Source organism: Larus michahellis, chromosome 4, assembly GCF_964199755.1.
Source record: "Larus michahellis chromosome 4, bLarMic1.1, whole genome shotgun sequence".
NCBI classification, from domain to species: Eukaryota; Metazoa; Chordata; class Aves; order Charadriiformes; family Laridae; genus Larus; species Larus michahellis.
Genome location: NC_133899.1, coordinates 11,440,447 through 11,458,658, shown reverse-complemented (window position 1 = coordinate 11,458,658; position 18,212 = coordinate 11,440,447). Strand labels below are relative to the sequence as shown.

Sequence of the window (18,212 nt, the reverse complement as noted above, 5' to 3'; positions counted from 1 at the left end):
CAAGGGAGGCAACAGATCCTTAATCACAAACGCTTTGCCCCTTGTCACTATTGAACCATTTTCTCTGCATTTTATTAGAACACTGTATAATACTAGAGTTGCCTTTTGGAGCTCACAGCTCTCCCCAGCTGGTTCAGAAAGCTCAGCCATTTCACCTCTTACTGGCAGTTTTGACAGCATGCGATAGATTGGAGTCTGTAAAACCGAATAATTCAGAGCTTGCTGAATTTGAAATGGTACGCATCCATGCAAGCATATGATTCCAATTAAGCAATTTCCTACCCTGGAATATAGCCCCCAAAAATTCATCTTCCTAAAAGAAAAATATTCTTAATTCTAAAAATGTTACTGCTTTCCAAAGAAAGTTTCCTGGGCAATAACTTAACATTCCAAGGAAATTACTGTAAGGAAGTATTAATAGACACAGCCTGTCATTCATTTATTGATTTCATCAGACACTCAAATCCTAACAACGGTGTTTAACATACTTCTGACATAAAATGAAAGCCACCAAACTCCATAAAACCTTTTAAAGCACTTTTGAATGCAAATCTGAACTTTGACTTCTCTCAGAATTCCCCTTCCTTGACAGCCAGGTGGAAGGGAGGTGCATACCCTCATCTCTCCCCGTGAGACCACAGGGAGACAAAATGAGAATTCCGGGCTGGCACTCACAATTCCCGGAGAGATTCTCTCCACCAAAACAAACAGCTCCAAGTGCTGCCTGTCTATGGCTCCATCTATCTCAGTACGCCTCAGGGCACAGACCCCCTCTTTGTCCATCCCTGAGCTTCCTGAAGATTTAACCCCCCATTAACCCAAACCTCAGAGAGAAAAGCTTATCAGGTGACACCTTGGAAAGGCGGATGGAACCAGAAGGAAAGCTAACTTGGGAACACGCTTGTAGCCCTAATCCAAAGCCTTCTGCAGCTATAAATCGCCACCTCTCTCCCTGTAGTGCTGCTCTATCTACAGATCAAAGCTTGGAAGTTAGACCCCTTTCTTGCCCCTTGTCGTTCTCTGCTAGCAAGGGTACAAAAAGGCGGGTAAAGAGGAGGAGCACTAAAGTGGCACTGTCATGGCATAGATGTAGCTCCCTCCTGCGCTCTTTAAAGGGTTTGTCAGGGCACTTGGAGGATCTTCCTCCAGCTGCTGCGCACACGATAATGAAGCGTCAGAGGATGAAAGTTACCAATGTCTCAACCAAAAAACCCAGCGTCAAACCAACCAACCAGAACTCAGCAGCAGCCACCTCTGCAGGAAAACGAGACTTTATGATGAACTTCTAATTTGACTTAGCCCTTTCTATTATTTTTGTAAGCAATGTAGCACAGCATCAGGGTCTCGGAGCATCTCTGAACAGTTCTAGATCTTCCCTATCAATATCTGTAATGACAGGAGCTTGACTAACTGAACACTAATGATATTTCTAAAAGAAAAGATGCTTTGCTAAGGTCCTTCTTTACCAAGTGTTCTTAATTTTTTAATTTGTACATCCCTACACATCAATTTCTGAACTCGTGTTCTGTCTACACTACTCAGGACTCTGCACTTCCAAGGCTGACCGACTCTTAAATTCAGAAATCAATTCTACAAGATAACTGCTTTGTTCTGGAAAAGGAAGGGTCCAAATTCTAGAAGGACAGAACAGGCAAGATTTAAGAATTGGTACCCTGAGCAATTTTCTGTGTTGCAACGCACTCGCACTCATCAGCAGGATTTGCAAGCCATGAGCCCCACTACTATACATCTCCAGCTCCACCCCTGACTCAGTGATGCAAAAATGTCCAAGCAAAGCCTTCCTGCTTCCCTTTCATAACTTCACGTCATGCCAAGCAATGACAAATGGCTCTAACAACAGAAACATGACCTATTAAAATTCTACACATTCTGAAATCACATTGATGTTCAAAAAACATCTCCCTGGCTCCCCAGCTAGCAACTGGATACAGATGAAGACAGCAGAAGATTGTTCTCAGCGTTGGTGTTAATAATAAACACTAAAAAGAATAGCATGTGGTAGTATATAACACAATCAGCTACAGCAGCGGTAGTCAGAGTGTACACTTTCCTGTTTGCATTTTAAGATTCTGAGCTTATCTGTCTTAACTAAGGATTTGCTTCCTCTTTTCTAGATTAATACACCTTAAATAAAAAGCCTAATTCATTAACAAAAATACACTATGTTGTTTCTTCAGTTTATTTCCTAAATGGAAAACTAGACAGCCCTAGTTACGGAGCAATCCTGAGGACAAAGCGGGCAACGCTGACCAAAGAGGAAAACTGGCAAAATGCAGCAGCTTTGCGAGCTGCTAATACACTTAGTCACACTCTCTGATTTTGTCTATTCTACATAGGCTACAGCAGAATTCCCCTAGAATTACAAAAGTATAGTTACATGAATAATAATTCAACAAAATTAATACTGTTAAAATAAATCCTACAGAAGTAATAACATCTTATTAAATATTACCTGTTCAGACACAGTTTTCATCTACCTTTGATTTTCGTTGCTAGAATATGAATTATCCTCAGTTCTTTTCCTATTCATACAAATTCACATTTACACAAATGTGACTTAACTCCAAACACATTCTATAAAAATGCACATCCAGACACAAGGCTTAAGAAATGTTACAGAAATTCTTGACTTTTCAATGCTCTTACCTAGGCCTGTTTTTACTTCCGTACATTACTTCCATCCCGCAACATGAAATCAGCTTAAAATTAAAACTTAGATAGCAAACTAGGAGGCCTCTGCTGAGGGAATTTCTCTGAAGCAATGCTACAGAATATAAAGATGTTCAACAGAACTCGAGGAGAAAGATTTTATGCTACTCACCATTCTGCAATTTCAGGATGAAGGATTTTGTTGTTCACATTAAATCTATAAAAAAAAAAAAACACAAAACCACGAATCTTAAAAACCAGCCAAACACACAACAGCAGAGACTGCTTATTTACCGCCCCCCACCAAAAAAAAATGTGTCTTCTCTGAGGATGTGAAAACCTGCAAAGGCAAACACTGCATTGGAATTCAGTAGAGCTAGTACAGACCCCAGTGAGAGAATGCACACACTCATCCTCACTGTGCAGGAATTTCATTTTTAAATACACAAGAGCGAATCGGGTGCATAATTTTTAAAATGTGCAGAAATCAGAGTAACAGTATGTTCAGGACACATGTAAAAAACTTCTTTTCACAAAGATAAAATGTTAAGTTCAGTGCTATGAGCATGGGTTGGACCAGATCGACCTCGAGAGGCCCCTTCCAACCAGAACTGTTCTGTGATTTTAACTTTGCTCCTCAAATACCCTTCACTGAAATTAAACACAGTGAATTGCTAATTTCATCCTTTGTTTTACACCTTCCGATGTTTGTGTGCACAGAATGCGGCATGCGACAAACAAGCCTGCTCAGAGGACTGTGGAAAGGAAAACAACCTCTCCTTGTCTTTTCCCATCTAGAGAAGAGGCAAAGCAAAAGCTTCCCTATCACCTTGGCCTCAAACACTTCACTATTTTTCTGTTTATTTTCTACATTAGCAATTCATGTATTCTTGGAACTATTTTGAGGCTCTTCAAACAATAACATTACTGTGGCCAAAAGAGTAAGAAGCTGAGTAATTAAGTGGAACATAAATGGATTTTCAAGCATTGTTCAAGGGGTTTTTTGCTTACAATTCAAATGCCTAAGGAGCGTTCTGCATCAAAGATATTTTTGTCTGACTCAGGACTGTTGGCTCTTCAGTTAGGGCATTTAAGAGAATTAAAATGCTCCAAGGCACCCAACAGATCTTCAGAAGAATGCTGTAAGGCAATAATTAATTTTTGCACATTTTTGAAGGAAAAATTAAATCTATTCCAGATTCTTTATACCTCAGAAGGGATGAACTAAAGCACAAATCCAATCAAAAAAATTATTTGGAAGTCACTTCTGATTGTACCTGGGTCTTCCTGCACCCTCAGATGGCAGAAAAAAACCCCTATCCTTCTCTTTTTTTGAGAACATACGCTCATAAACTTATAAAATCCTAACAGGGTGAAGGTTAATAGCTTTGTGTTCCTACTCCAAGATAGAAAACAACAATTTATCACAACATTCAACATGGACAAACTGCATGGTATTCAGTATTATGGGCATTAATTAGAAACCACTGGAAAAGCAACAATACAAAAAGCCACAAGTCTCAGAATACTGCATAATTACAGAATAAAGTTGATACTTGGAAACAAGGAAGTCTTGTAAAACCACAGAAAAAGAGTGCTTTTTCAATTTAATCATCACCATCCCAACAACTGTTACCTATGTAGGCCAATGCAGACATAATTCCGGAATGGAAGAGCCAGTTAAACACAAATTTATAAAGAAGGAAATATATGAATGATATAGTAAAATCAATCTATAAAAATTCTAAAAACCCAAAAGCCTGAGCTCCCTGTTTGGCTGGAACACATAGCCAGTGACACCACCACAGAAAGCCAGGACCTGGAGGAATTAGGCTGCAGCTGTACGAACAGATAGGAGAGCTTTCACTAATTGTCATCAGGATGTCAGAGAGCAAACAGATCAATGAAGGCAAGCGTAAGGAGACACCGCAGCACTGCCACGAGCTCCCACACCAGCTCCATGCAAATAAGGCACGTATGAACTACAGTTACCATGAAGCAACAAAAGAAAATAAAGGGCAAGGAAGGGCAGGTACAGAAGGCAGCTGACTTAAGACTCTGAAAATTCATCTCTCTTCTGTCAAGAACCTGACACACGCACTTCAACCACAAGCACAAACGGATGAAACCAAAAGCAAATCAAACGAGCCAAAGAGTGAAACTATGAACCTGACAAGAGAAAACTGCATCTCATCTGAGCATCCAACCAGGGAAAAAAAAAAAAAAAAAAAAGGGTGGAGGGGCACCGAGGAACTGTACACCGGCATAGTTCAAATAATACACTTTTAGAAAAGAAATTTCAGCTGAGAGACGTACCATCTCTGTGGCAGTCCCTGTTTTTTACCTATCGGGGCCCTAACGGCTCTACTTGAACTGTCTCTGTGCTGCCAGAAATGCAAGTTTAACTTACTGGCTGGGACCATCTACTATGTGGCAGCTCCTGAAAATTCTAGTAGTTGTCAAATGGGAAAGCTAATTAAGCACACAGAAAGGCAGCAGGATTCAAAAAAGAGGGTGCTAGGGGGGGTGGAGAAGAGGCAGGAGGTCACCAGCAGAACACAGTTTTATCTTCCACCTGAAAGACAGACTTTCTGATGTAACGTCAAGTATAAAACAAGATCTTAGACCTCCAGGACACAGCATCAGTTCAGATCTGGAAGAGAATTTGATCTATTGTACATAGCTTTTTCACGGAAGCCAACGATTAAGGACTAAACTGTCTCAACTGGGCTTAGCTCATGATGGCCATGGGTCCCAGGCGAGTGGCCACACAGCCACCTGTTTGCGATTGCTAATGACTAATGCTAATGACTCCAATTATGTTTCACTTTAGTTACCAACAGGCAGCTGAACAAACCAATCCTAAAAGTTACTGGTTAAATAACAAGCTCAAGGGGAAGAGCTCGCCATCACTAACAGAATATAAATAGTGTTCAAAACAAATAATTCACATAATTTGTGCACAAAGTCCAACAAAAAATAACCCTACCTTGTCCATCCAGTAAAGATTTTACCCTGCTAGAAAACAGACAACTTACTCTCAAAAACCACGTACTGCCCTAACGTTAAGAGGATCATGTAGAGCAATCCAATTCTACATTTTCCTGCAATTTGCAAATTGACAATACTTAGATGATGAGATATGCGCTCTGGAGGAAGAAAACAAATTGATATTTTGCTACAGTTGCAATCTGTAACATGTTAATGCTCCCATTTAATCAACACAGAACTAAGAAATACTACACTGAAAGGCATGACCGAATTGATTTCGTACTCGGTTGTCCTTTAACATGCAAGACAATTTCATTAGTTTTTAAAAAACCTAGACATCTACACCTCCTATATAATAACACTGTATAATGAGACCCTTTTTTGTCAGTGTAATGAATACGCTTTGTGTGTATATGGTGATAAAAATCTAAAACATATTCATACACGATGTTAGAATTTTCTACTCCTCTTCAACACGGAGGGTCTTTCCCTTGCGCCGGAGTGCGCTGGGCAGCAGGGAAGAGGCCGGGCAGACGGTCTGCGCTGCCATACCCAGCACAGGCAGCTCTCGGGCAAAGGAACTCCCTGACAATCTTTAAACCCTAGGTACGAGTGCTTAAACTGTCTATTGCTTACATCAAGCGATTCTGAGGATTAAAAAGAGCCCCCAACACAGCCAGCAAAGATTTATTCCCCAGCGTTTTAAAGTATGTGGCACATTACATACATATGGTTCAAAATCCATTTCCTGTATGGTCAATCACATCATCTCAAAGCATTTTTACAAGTGCTACATAACCGCTACATGATTAGATTTTAAAAATTCCTGCACATTTTCCAGTCTGAAAGCCCATGAATTAGGAAAAAAAAACCCAGAACGAGTCTTTATTAGCAAACAGAAATACATCTTTCTAGAAAACAAGGCATTAGAACTACTTCAGAGACCTGCCTTCTACACTTCAGCCTCTGCAGGCTGCGTAACATCTGGAAACACAGCTGGCCTGAGGGGCGTTAGGGCCCGGGCCCCTGCTGTTCCCTGCACACAACCAGGCTGCTCCCCCCCACTGAGCAGGGGGCTCCCAAAGCACGGCCCCTCTCCTTTCCTACCGACTGCAGCAAGACACCAGCATTTTTAGTACAACACACTTAGCTGTACGGGAGAGCTATACATAAACTGACAGAAACTATGGTAAGATTCGCTACTGTGGGCTCTGTGACCAGTTTGATCATTGCCAGCGGGATAAAAATAACTTAGGGGTGATATTCAGGGTGAGGTGTAGAAATAACCCATGACCACAATAGTCATTTTATCTCAAATGACTATTTATTACAATGGAAAAATTAATCAAATAGTTTAGGTAATTATGTTCCAGAAGAATTTCAAAAGGTTCAAAATGTAAGTCAGGGAAGCAACATCATCAGGGCAAGAGAAAGGCAGCTTCTGACAGGAGCAGATGAACAGCCTGCAAAGAAAGCAAGATTCAGCTTTTTCAGGAAATGATACATTATTTCTATTATTATCCATCCCCCCAAAAAAAAACCCCACAATGAACCCACACTGGGGCACAGTCAGTCCAGGAGAAAAAAGATAAATGGGAGCAAGAGGAACACAACAGGGCCCTCGAGCAAATACATCTTGGCCAGGTAGCCAGAAAATGGGAACAGAGAAGAACCCAGGAATAAAATACAGCACCACAGGCAGGGCAGAGCCGCAGCCGACACGGTGCAGGCACGGGCAGACGGCGGGGGGGCGGTCTGAAGGAACACATTGCTTCGTACAAACTCCATGGTTTTAGCCCTCTGGGAGGAAATCAATACATCCGAAATATATGTGTTTCTATAAAGGCCACATTTGATACAGGAGAGGTGGAGAAGCAGGAAAGCAGGAGTGCTGAAATTGGTTTGGGTCTGTGTCGAAAATAAATATAAAATGGCCTGATTTACAGGCAGTTACAAAAACCTGAGGAGAGCGCAGTGTAAAAGGCAGCCCCCCCAGAGCCGCGATCACCGCCCCAGGCAGACCCAGCAGGCTGTCCCCACAGACGCGCAGCCCCGGGGAGACACAAGCAGGAGCTGGGGAGATGGGGGGAAGGCTGGAGGGACACGTGTGAGGGCGGGGGAGCTGACAGGAGAGGGCAGTGAGTCCAACAACAAAAGCAATGCCTGCTCGGGCAGGCACCCACCAGCTCTGTCAAAGGCCGCACAATGAAGAACTTGGTGCCTAGGGGTGGAGAGGCAGCAGCTCGCCCGGGTCTCTAAAGAGAAGGATCTGCTAAGCAGCTGGAAATCGCCCCTGCAGAAGGGAGAAGCACTCCTCCCGGAGCACGGAGCACACTGACAGCATCTTTGCCGCAAGACGAGAAGACAGCGATAAAATACCATTAATCCCTTTAAGTGTTGCAGGAGACATGCTATTAAAATCTCAAATCAAGTGCTAAATGGAGTGGCTTCCTACCTTAATGTTGACTAGTAATAGAATGCGTTTCTAATTAAACTCTAGTGTTTAGTGAAATTCAGGGGGAAAAAAGGGCTTTTTGGTACTTCAAACAGGCCTTTGTACCTCATTCCCATAGCAAATCAGTGCTGGAGTTAATAACTGTTTATATTTCCTGCGGACATGTCTCAGATAAAACTGGAGGTATCGCTCCACACAGATTTTGGAGTCCACCTGTACCTGGAGAGCGTAAGATAACTGAGTATCTACTGGGTCAAAGCAACCGAACATCGTATTACTCTAATAGCAGAGAGGACACCAAAAACTCATTAAAAATGGCTTGCTTATATTCTGGAATAGTTTATATTTAACTCCCTGGGCAGCAAAAGATGTCTAAATGTCTGCCACCTCGGTCCCCAACATCCCTGACAGAATCATTAAGTTTCCATTTAGGTTGTAGAGGGGAGAACAAAGTAATTACGGACTCAGATTCCAGATTCCAGCTCACATGACGCAGAGAAAAGATGATCCCAGCAGAAAGCATGCTCTCGCACTACAGAAATGAGTGCCTGGACTTGCAGCAAATTCTGTGCATTATGATCATAGGTGCATTAATTATTATGCTGTCGACAGAGGTGGATGGAGAAAAATCCAACGGGGTGACTGGGAGTCAAGGATCAGAAAAAAATGGCCATTTACTCAACATCTCAGCATAAGTGTTTATTTTAACAGCCTTTTTAATGGGAGGCTTTGTTTCTTTTTCGCCATACACTTCAGCTAAAACGCAAAATGATCTCGGTTTAGGATACCATAACAGAATAGACAGTTGTATTTCATTCAAAATTGAGGCCATCATCCTCACATCCCAGAGCAGGCTGTGATGTATTTTTATTTACTGCCTTTTCAAAATACCGCAGGATGACATTTTCACACCACTAGCAGCCAAATTTCACAAAAAGACAACATCAAGTGACACTAAAAGATCGCATCCAGCAGAAAGGTGATTTTTATTTTATACCTGTAATGCGACATCTTTTCAGAAGATTGTGCATACCAGAATCCCCGATATCTACCTTAATGCTGTACAAGGAAGTCACTAAGAGAAAGAAGCTACTTTTAAAGATTCATTTCTTTGAAACATGAAAATCAAATACTCCAATCCCAAAAGTGGAAACGGAGGTAAGGCGATGGAACTGTTTGGTTTTAGATACTTAAAGCAAACACAGAGAAAGACAAATATTGGATGACCTTAGATGCAAAAGACATTTCAAAAAAATCTACCATTGTATTTCAAGTCATTAGAAACATGTCAAACATTTTCTTTCCAAAGAAATACCAATACATTTCATCTGCCATTCAACATCCTGTCATTAAAAAAAACATCATTTAATGTGAAATATAAATGAATTCAACATAAGCATGCAACAATTAATGTACAAAAAAAAGCTTTTGTCACTTACTGGCTGATTCCCTCAAACGAAGCTTCTTTGGAGACGTTTCCGCTATCAGTATTAACACCACGCTGAGAAGGAAAAGATTAAAAGGACCGTGATTCTGAGCCAAACACGAGTATTTAAAATTTAAATCACATGGAGAATCTGACTGCAGTTAAGTCTTTAGGAAAACTTATACACACGTTTACTTGAATCACTATAAATAAAAACAAACAGACCGTTTGTTCAAATGCAGACCAATATAAGAAATTATTTGTTTCAGAAGAGACCAGCGTAGAACTCAGGTTCGGATGTGCCGCTTAGGAAAATGGCAAGCTTTGATTTCTAATTCCCTCCTGTCTTGAGAGGGAGCTAGGAGACCTATATAATAATGAAGGGCAAGGGAATAACAAATGGGGAAGGCTTCTTCTAAAGTAATTTCATTTAAAAATAAATTATTATGCACTGCCTTGGCAATGCTTACTATTTAAATTTGTACGCCGCTTCCCTACAGCAAGCAGCGTAGGCAAGAGTATTTTGGCCACTACTTCTGACATATGCCGGGGAAAGCCTGCGGAGCAGCACCACGGTCCTGTATTTGGAATGAGAGCAAGGAGGAGAGGACCGAGTTTCCACTCAGCTCGCAGGAAGAGAAGGGCTTTTCCCATTTCTCTGTGTACTTCTTCATGGCAGTGGGAGGACTGTGAAAGCATTATAGCTCCATCCTCTCAGCCAGGAATTAGGTGAAAATTCCTGATTACAACAGGATGCTCACAGAGTGACAACTAATCAACAACTTGATGTGCAGAAATGAACAGTAAGAAAGCACAAGATGGTCAAATATTCCCTTTCCCACTCATTTCTCTTAAAGGACATGAGAAAAGCTATAGTGTTATCTTTTATATGTGTATATGAGCGCACGTGTGTGTACACAAATATAAGTGGAAGAAAGACTGAAAGCTATTCAGGGCCTCTTTTCTTAATGGATAAAGAAATCAGATCTCATGCTATGTAACTGTTTAAGGGGGGCTTTCTGTAAGACTTCTGTCTGGCAACCATCATGGGAAAAGAAGAAATCCAGGAGCTCCCACTGCATTTGCTGTAAGGGAAAGCTCAGAGTCAGCAAATCATTTCTTATATTGATTGGAGACAAGAAATCAGATACTCTTCATAGTGAGAGGTTTACAAAACATCTGTCAAGGAAAGAAGCTGGGGGAAAGGTGATGGGAAGAAGAAACTTGCAGCCTTTACATCTATTCATTCATCCTTCTTCCAGAGAAAAATGCAAGCACCATCCAAAGTACTTGGCAGGCGTGTGATATCACTCCCTCCTCCCAGAAGCTGTTCTTACCAACCCACTCAACGCAGAAAAAGTGTTCCCTGAATCCTTGTGGGATTTCCATAGAAAGGCCCAAACATGCTCATGACATGACCAGAGCGGCAGAAGAGAAGAATGGAGTTTGGAGTCATTGCTCAAAGGCTGGAGGAGAGCATGGCCAACGTCAGATAGGCTTGTCGTGTTTTACCAGAAAACAGACAAAGCTTTTCACAGGGAATATAGACTGGGGGGCCAGAGATTACAGATCTTGAGATCATGGAGGAGGCAGAAGACTAGATGACTATACACATGTAGCTTCAAATTTGGCAAAGATGGGGAGGAAAAGACAGGGAAGGACCGTGCAAAGAAATACTGAATAAACTGATCTCCTTATTGAAGAAAATGGGTAGCTATTCTATAGAATATGACTCACCAAAGTAAGGAGCACAGCAGGTTTCTTCGAAGCCAAGACACTGGATATCTAAACAGAAGTTTTAGATTGTTACTATTTTTCTTTTTTTTCTTCCTTTTAATCACATTGATACCAATATCATCAACATTTGCTGTACCCAAAGTAAATGAGCTGCAAAGACAAACAATGCTCCTCTGATACCTTTCAGATATCGTAGTGTTACCTGACACTTGTAACAAGAGTCAGTACATCACAAAATATTTAGACAGAAACAGTGCTTAAGTTCGTGGTGTCCTTTAAAGACATAACTACCAACTATAACTTAAGATTAAGTCTATTGTCATCATTTGGAAGACAGAGGAAATATGAGCCAAAAAGATGTAATGTCACACAGAAATAAGGAATAACAGGGTACTCTGCATCCCCAATGCACCACTGCATATAAAACATATGTGCATTAATACTATTATGTCACAGTGTGCTAAATACTTAGTAACGAATGTTTACTGTTATTCCCATGGGTCATCTTTTACTGCCTAATACGTCTTTAGGCTCCTTCAGCATTTTTCAAACACTGACAAACTGAGAACAAAACCACTGGGCTTGCAGAGAACTGGGCTTTCAGAGCAGCTGCAGAAATGTGGACGCTGCATGACACGTTCCTTCAGGCAACGATCAAATGACGTGATTCCATGAAGCACAGTTCTATCAACTTTAAACCAGCTTAATAGCACGCTAGTAATATTAAAAAAAGAAAGCATACGGCAGCAAGGTATAAAAATACAAATACCACTTTTTTTTTCCTCCCCATGAAATACCAGGATTACACACATACACAAGTTGGTCATTTGTTGACATAAAACTGTGCTGTAAATAACATCCACAGAGTCCTGATGCTGGAAAACCAATTCCTTGGCAAGCCAGGCAAAAGTTATAGACAGAACCTTTGAAAGCTGAACAGATTTTCTGCAAGCTTCAAGAGCTTCTATCTTCAATCCATGTAGTCCAGGAGGAAAACAGCCTTTATGTTGGGACAATTTACTGTTCCACATAAAGAGCTCTTTTTCCCATCAATGAGATTTTTAAGCAGTAAGGAAGCAGAGAATAGAATTGCAATAATGGTATTTGTTGATGGAAAGTGACCCAAAACAACTAAGGTGGCCTAAAATAAATGTGATTTTTAAAAATAAAACATGTCTTTTCCACTTGCCATTTTCGCCATCTGACAGATGAGCACTGGAGAGCCTGCACTAAACACGACTCCAACTCACGCATGTCAAAAAACAACCTCTCCACAGCCTCCCCCACCCCCAGCTACTGAAACACAGGATCAAACTGCACTTCATAGCTGGACTCATTATGAAAATGAAATGAAACAGTCTCACAGCTGATGAGAGCAAAATTTTTGGTCTAGTGAGTCTGAGTTAGTGCTCTGCAGGGACAGAAGGATCAGAGTCTTCCTTTTCAAGCTGCTCTCCATGAAAATCCCCCCCAGAGCTTGGCAGGAATACTGCCCTCACCCTGCTGAGCCTTCCTACCAAGGAAAAGGTAATGCCCAGGTGCATGAGCATGTAAACATCTGCTCAGAAACGAAATAAGAAACCTAATTAAGCAAGTCACATTTGCATGTCAAAATATGAATATATTTGCTTATTCAAATATTAGAATGATTCAACATAAACTACGAGTAAGGCAGACAGCCTTTCCTCACAGCTCTTTGGAAGCACAAAATAAATGTAGGCTCCCAAGTCAGAGGCAGGACATGCAAACTCCCTGCCAGCAATCTCCTCAAATCCCCAAGGCTTTGCAGAAAAATCTATTTAGCAACACGTTTCTGTTGGATAAAGACAGACTGACAGATCTCACAGACATGTTCTGTGCATCATGAGACCTCTTTGGATTAAGACCTTAATGCTTAGCTCAAACTGGCAGCCTTTTAAGAAATAAATAAATTGCACGTACTTTATAAAAATGAAGGACACTTTCCAGTAACCTTGGGGGGGGAAAAGGTCCCACCAAGTCAGGAGACATCCAGTAAGCAGAGGACTAAAGTTAAGCAAAATCATTGCCACATATTGATTTTTGTATTCACAGAAAAACATTCAGAGACACAATCAACTCACCTCATTCACATAGTGGACTTCATCCACAGCGTATTTTTTCTTGAAGAATTCAGGGGGATGAATCCTTTGGAAAACAACAAAAGAAACATTTGGGTTTAGCTTTATTGTCCTCTACTATCACAACAATAGAATCAGGTATAAGAAATGTTTTAATAATCTTATTCTTGACTCCACTTCTCGAAATAGGAGATTCCACAGAAAGTTGCCAGGCTGAAAACTCAGTGTGCATTAATCCAGTCCATGCTTGATACTTAGACTTCATGGTCTCCTCCTGAATTAAAGTGGTTTCTTTCCCCATTCACTCTACTCAAGACAGTTTCGTTACAGGTTTTTGCCATGCCATTTGTATACAATTTTCCAACTCACCAGATGTCGGAAGGATGTAGAAATAGGAAAAGACCGGTTTGCCCTGTGTTATATTCAAAGAATGAACAAAACATTCATTTTCTACTCTGGTAACCCCTCTGACGTGAGCATGAAACGGACTGAGGGCTATGAAGGCGTGGGCTCTGCCGCCTCTACACCAGAGACCCACTCCTCTAACCCAACAGGATGTCCCACGTGTCCGTGTCCAACATTAAATCACTTCTGCTGTCTTCTCCCCCATGCCCAACCAGAGACTCAGCTGGGGCGGGGGCCAGCGTGGATCAGTGCTCCAGGGCTCCCCCACCGGCCCCCAGACCAGTGGCTGCACCATTGCTCATTCCTTCACTTGATGGTAGCAGCCCGTGATTCATGAGACTTTAGTCTCTGATTACAATCTCTACACCTCCACGCCTGCAATTGAAATAAATATAATCAGTGTAATTCTGAAAATGTAGTCTCAAATGAAAAAAAAAAAAAAATCCCACCCAGCTCACATCCTTCCACAGAGTAAAGAAAACAAGAGAAAAAAAAAGTGGTTGGAAGAGCTGGAGTGTGGAGGATCCTGTGCATTTTCCTTCCTGACAGCGAGCAGGAGAGCAAGAGGTGTGCGAAGGACCGACTCGTCAGCTGTTTAAACACTACAAGAGCACAAAACCAACCAGGGAAAGAATAAATTAGGCTGGAGAGCGAAGAACGTTTCTAACCCTTGCAGTGATGAACAGCAGAAGCGGTGGGACAAACAGCCCAACACCTTCAGGAGGTGCTCCATAACAAAGGTGTGTGCCCTAGCCACCCCCAGGACCAGGTGGCTAGAGCTCTGATTTATGTCTTTTTTTTTTTTTTTTTTTTTTTCAATCTTGTGCACTCATTTTTCATTTTACATTCCTTTATGCTCCAAACAGTACTGGGCTGAAACATAAACAACATGAAAACGTTTATAGTGTTCTCAAGCAGTAAATCACAGATTTTGTTAAAATTTATTTATCCATGAAAGTACTACTCCAAAAGTAGCACAAAAATATCTCATCATATGTTCCCTTTTGCAATTCTCCTTTTGTGGACTCTTCCCATCACTGTTGGAGATTTCAAAGTAATTATCATTTATCTTCTCTCCCTGGCTAATTTCACACATAATTAAAAAAAAAAAATCACTATATCCTTGTGTCTTTCTATACCCTGTATTTTATAGTTCCCTTACCTCCAACTTTTGCATACTTTGTTTCTCCTGCAGGTACCTGCTTTCCCCTCCTTCATTCCTCACACATTCAAGTACTTTAATATTCCAGAAACACCACAGTTTTAGCACTTTCCATTTTTGTTCTCTTCTACAGTTTCAACCAATTAATCTGGTATCAGAAGAATCTCAACTGCAAAACCAGTTAATTTATGGCCAATGGTAATTTATGGTAATATATGCTCTTTACAGCAATACCTGCAAAGCACCATTTACAATTAGCGATATTGTTTGAATCCAAGAATGGTTTCTTGTAAAGTAAATATTTCTTAAAAGTATGCCCACAAATGTGCTGGATTTTAATCACTTTGTTTAATGCAGTTTAAGTAAGCATAGGTCTCATTTTCCAACACGCCAATAAGAAAATTTCTGTTTTCTCACAAAGTGTTTTTCAGCTTGGGTTTTTTTTTTTTTTGTTAGTTGCATCCTATAGTTGTGTCATCTACAGCACCCTGCTGCTAATTTAATTCTTTGGAATTATGGTTAATATTAACCCATTATTGATTCCATTCCAGCTGTAATCCCTCCAACGTCTCTTCTTATGTACACCATCACTCTTTTGAGGAACAGAAGTAGCTCATCATCCTTTCAAGGCTGAGAATTTTTTCTCTGCTTTGTAGAAAGAAAACAGCAGCTTCCCACAGCCCTCCGTCCTTTCTCTCACAGCTATTAAACTAGGACACCTTCCAGCTACTTTCGACTCCATCACACCTCACGACAAGCTGCCAGGGTTCCCAGATGTGGACTTCCTTGCTGGTCTTGTTCTCACTACCTTGCTCAGAAGCGGGCAAGACTTCTAGTGGGAAGCAGAGCGCCAGACTTCTCAGCTCCTCGCAGAAGCACTCAGGGCTCTGCCTCACTTTTTTTCTTCAGCCATTTAGCACCTCTGACTAGATGGTAAAATACATTCACATACATTTCCCACAAACCACCATTCCCTAGCCATCCCACAACACTTCAGTGGTGAAGCCACCTCTCCCACTGGGAAGATTTCTGCAAAGATCTACCCTATTGCAGAACCGTACGGGCGGAAGGAAAAAGTGCACAAGGAACTCCACATTAAAGCAGAAAAATTCTGTGCTGTCACATACAGAAGAGCAGGAGAGGAGGAAAAACAAAAGCTCGGGGAGAAAGAGGAGCAAAGATGATCCTCACTCAGACCTTTCCAGTCTCTTCATTTTTTTTTCCCCAAGCTTAACGGGAATCTCTGAAATATTATTATGCACCAACATTGTAGTTACAGTAAAAAAAGTACCAGTGGGGAGTTCCTGAGCAGAGACAGGGCTCTGTACTCATTTTTATCCAGTTTAAATGCAAAACAGGCTAAAGTCTAGCACCGACCATCACTGTGACAGGGAACGGTACCTTCCACAGAATGCTCACTGGCATCATGAAAACCAGAAGTTACATTCAGTTATGATAATTTCAAGTACATCTGGCACTTCACAAGATGAGGAATACTTCTCTCTACAAATGACTCTCAGGCAGGTAGAATAAGTTAATTGCTTACAATTTTTAGGTTTGGCTTTGTCTTTTGTAATGCTGCTATGGGCTGCCAGTTTCAAAATTCTGATTAATCACTGCAGAAAATACACAGAGAAAAACCCACAGCAAGTCATAAATTAATTAGAAGGATTACCCAAGTGGAAGATATGATCCCAGATATTATTGAATCATGTCTCTCCTTACCTATCAAAAAAAAAACCCAAACACTTTTGTAAACAGATGCAAACAGAAGCAATGGCACAATTTTTGCAGGCTTTTGGGAGGGAAGAAACGTGCAAAAATTTTTAGATTCCCTGGTAACATAAATTAGTAAAAACCTACAGAGAATAATGCACTTCAGCCCTAAAAACACTCAATATCCATTCCCTATAGTTTTATAACTCCAGCCAAGCAAATGCCAGGGTTCGTTTTAAGTGTCAATAGTTAGCTTCCAGAATAGCAGGAGTCATTATTTTATCTTATAATGGAAATAAGCCACTCCAAACTCCTGGAACTGCATTGTGCCCAAGTACGCATGCCCAAGTGGCCAGGCAAAAATCTGGCATCTCATAGTTTATGGCCATTAGAAAGAAAACGTATGAGTTCAGCACTTCTATTTATTTACAAGAATACAGTCCTCACTCTTTGTCACCAAAGCTTCCCTTAAACAAGGCACTGTCTCCAGTTCACCACTTACAATTCTTCACAATTTTCAGTCCAGTGAAACAGATTGAGTTATTTTGTGTTAAACATCAAAGTTGTTTACATTCTGCTGATGCGTCCTATGTAACTCTTCCCTCTTCCGCGTTCTTCTATCCAGTCTAGCTCACCTACTTGGTTTCTTATTCTCAAGATTTTTATAGTAATTGGGAAATCCTGAAGATGCCTTAAAGATGTGAAGCTACGTTTTTAAGAGAAGATTCAAGTTCTGATGCGCTGTCTCATTTTAACAGCTAAGGGTTTTGTAAAGCAACAAATATTGAAAATTCAGCTTTCAATCATAACAAGCGTCAATGTCGTTATAAACAAAATTCTACTGAGGTAGCAGTGGGAAAAAGAAGAGGAGGAGGAGCAGCAATACTTTCACTATGAAAACACAGTGTGAAACGTTAAGTCAGACAGTAAAGTAATACCCCATATTAGCTAGATCTCACTTCTCTCATACATTGATCAAACATAAAAACCACTAGCAAAAGAGTAAGGGAACATAGTATTAAAAACTAGCAACCAGGAATCCCAGTCAGCCCATCAGCTCAGTGAAAACTTCCCAGTTTATTCTAAACTTTTCCATTTGGTTTAATTAAAATCACAGCGGTACCTGATGGCATGTTTGAAAACCGAGATCCTTCACCAAATCACAACCTAATCATGCCAGTGCAGATTCTGCCACTGACTTTGACTGCGCAGTATTACGACTGGCTCCACTTCAATGCGATCCTTTGAACAGGAATGGAATACTGACTGCCCCATTTATCCATCAGTAAGATGAACAACTCTGACAGCCTGTCTTTAAATACACAAAAAAAAAAAATATATATATATATTTTGAAGCTTTTATATAGGTGGACAAAATTAAAACCTCATTTTTTTTGCAATGCTTTATTAACCATGTTGTGTTTTCATTTTAAACCCAATAAAAACTTGGTCTTATTGTCTAAAACCACTTTAAAGCTGTTGTTCATTACATTGTGCAAGAATTCATAACAGCAAATCTTAAGAGATTTGTACAAATTTGACATTACTGTA

The 18,212-nt window shown here is 40.7% G+C and overlaps 1 protein-coding gene across 3 annotated transcripts in view; it reads right to left on the bottom strand.

The window, feature by feature from the left end:
- The window catches only part of PEPD (peptidase D), a 133,854-nt gene that overhangs the window by 98,289 nt on the left and 17,353 nt on the right, over nucleotides 1-18,212 (bottom strand). For all 3 annotated transcript variants that reach the window (XM_074582945.1, XM_074582946.1, XM_074582947.1), the window contains 4 exons: nucleotides 13,382-13,445; nucleotides 11,280-11,327; nucleotides 9,556-9,617; nucleotides 2,843-2,887 (listed from right to left, as the gene is read on the bottom strand). In XM_074582945.1, the coding sequence (XP_074439046.1) occupies nucleotides 2,843-2,887; nucleotides 9,556-9,617; nucleotides 11,280-11,327; nucleotides 13,382-13,445 (219 nt within the window). The remainder of the gene's footprint in view (nucleotides 1-2,842; nucleotides 2,888-9,555; nucleotides 9,618-11,279; nucleotides 11,328-13,381; nucleotides 13,446-18,212) is intronic.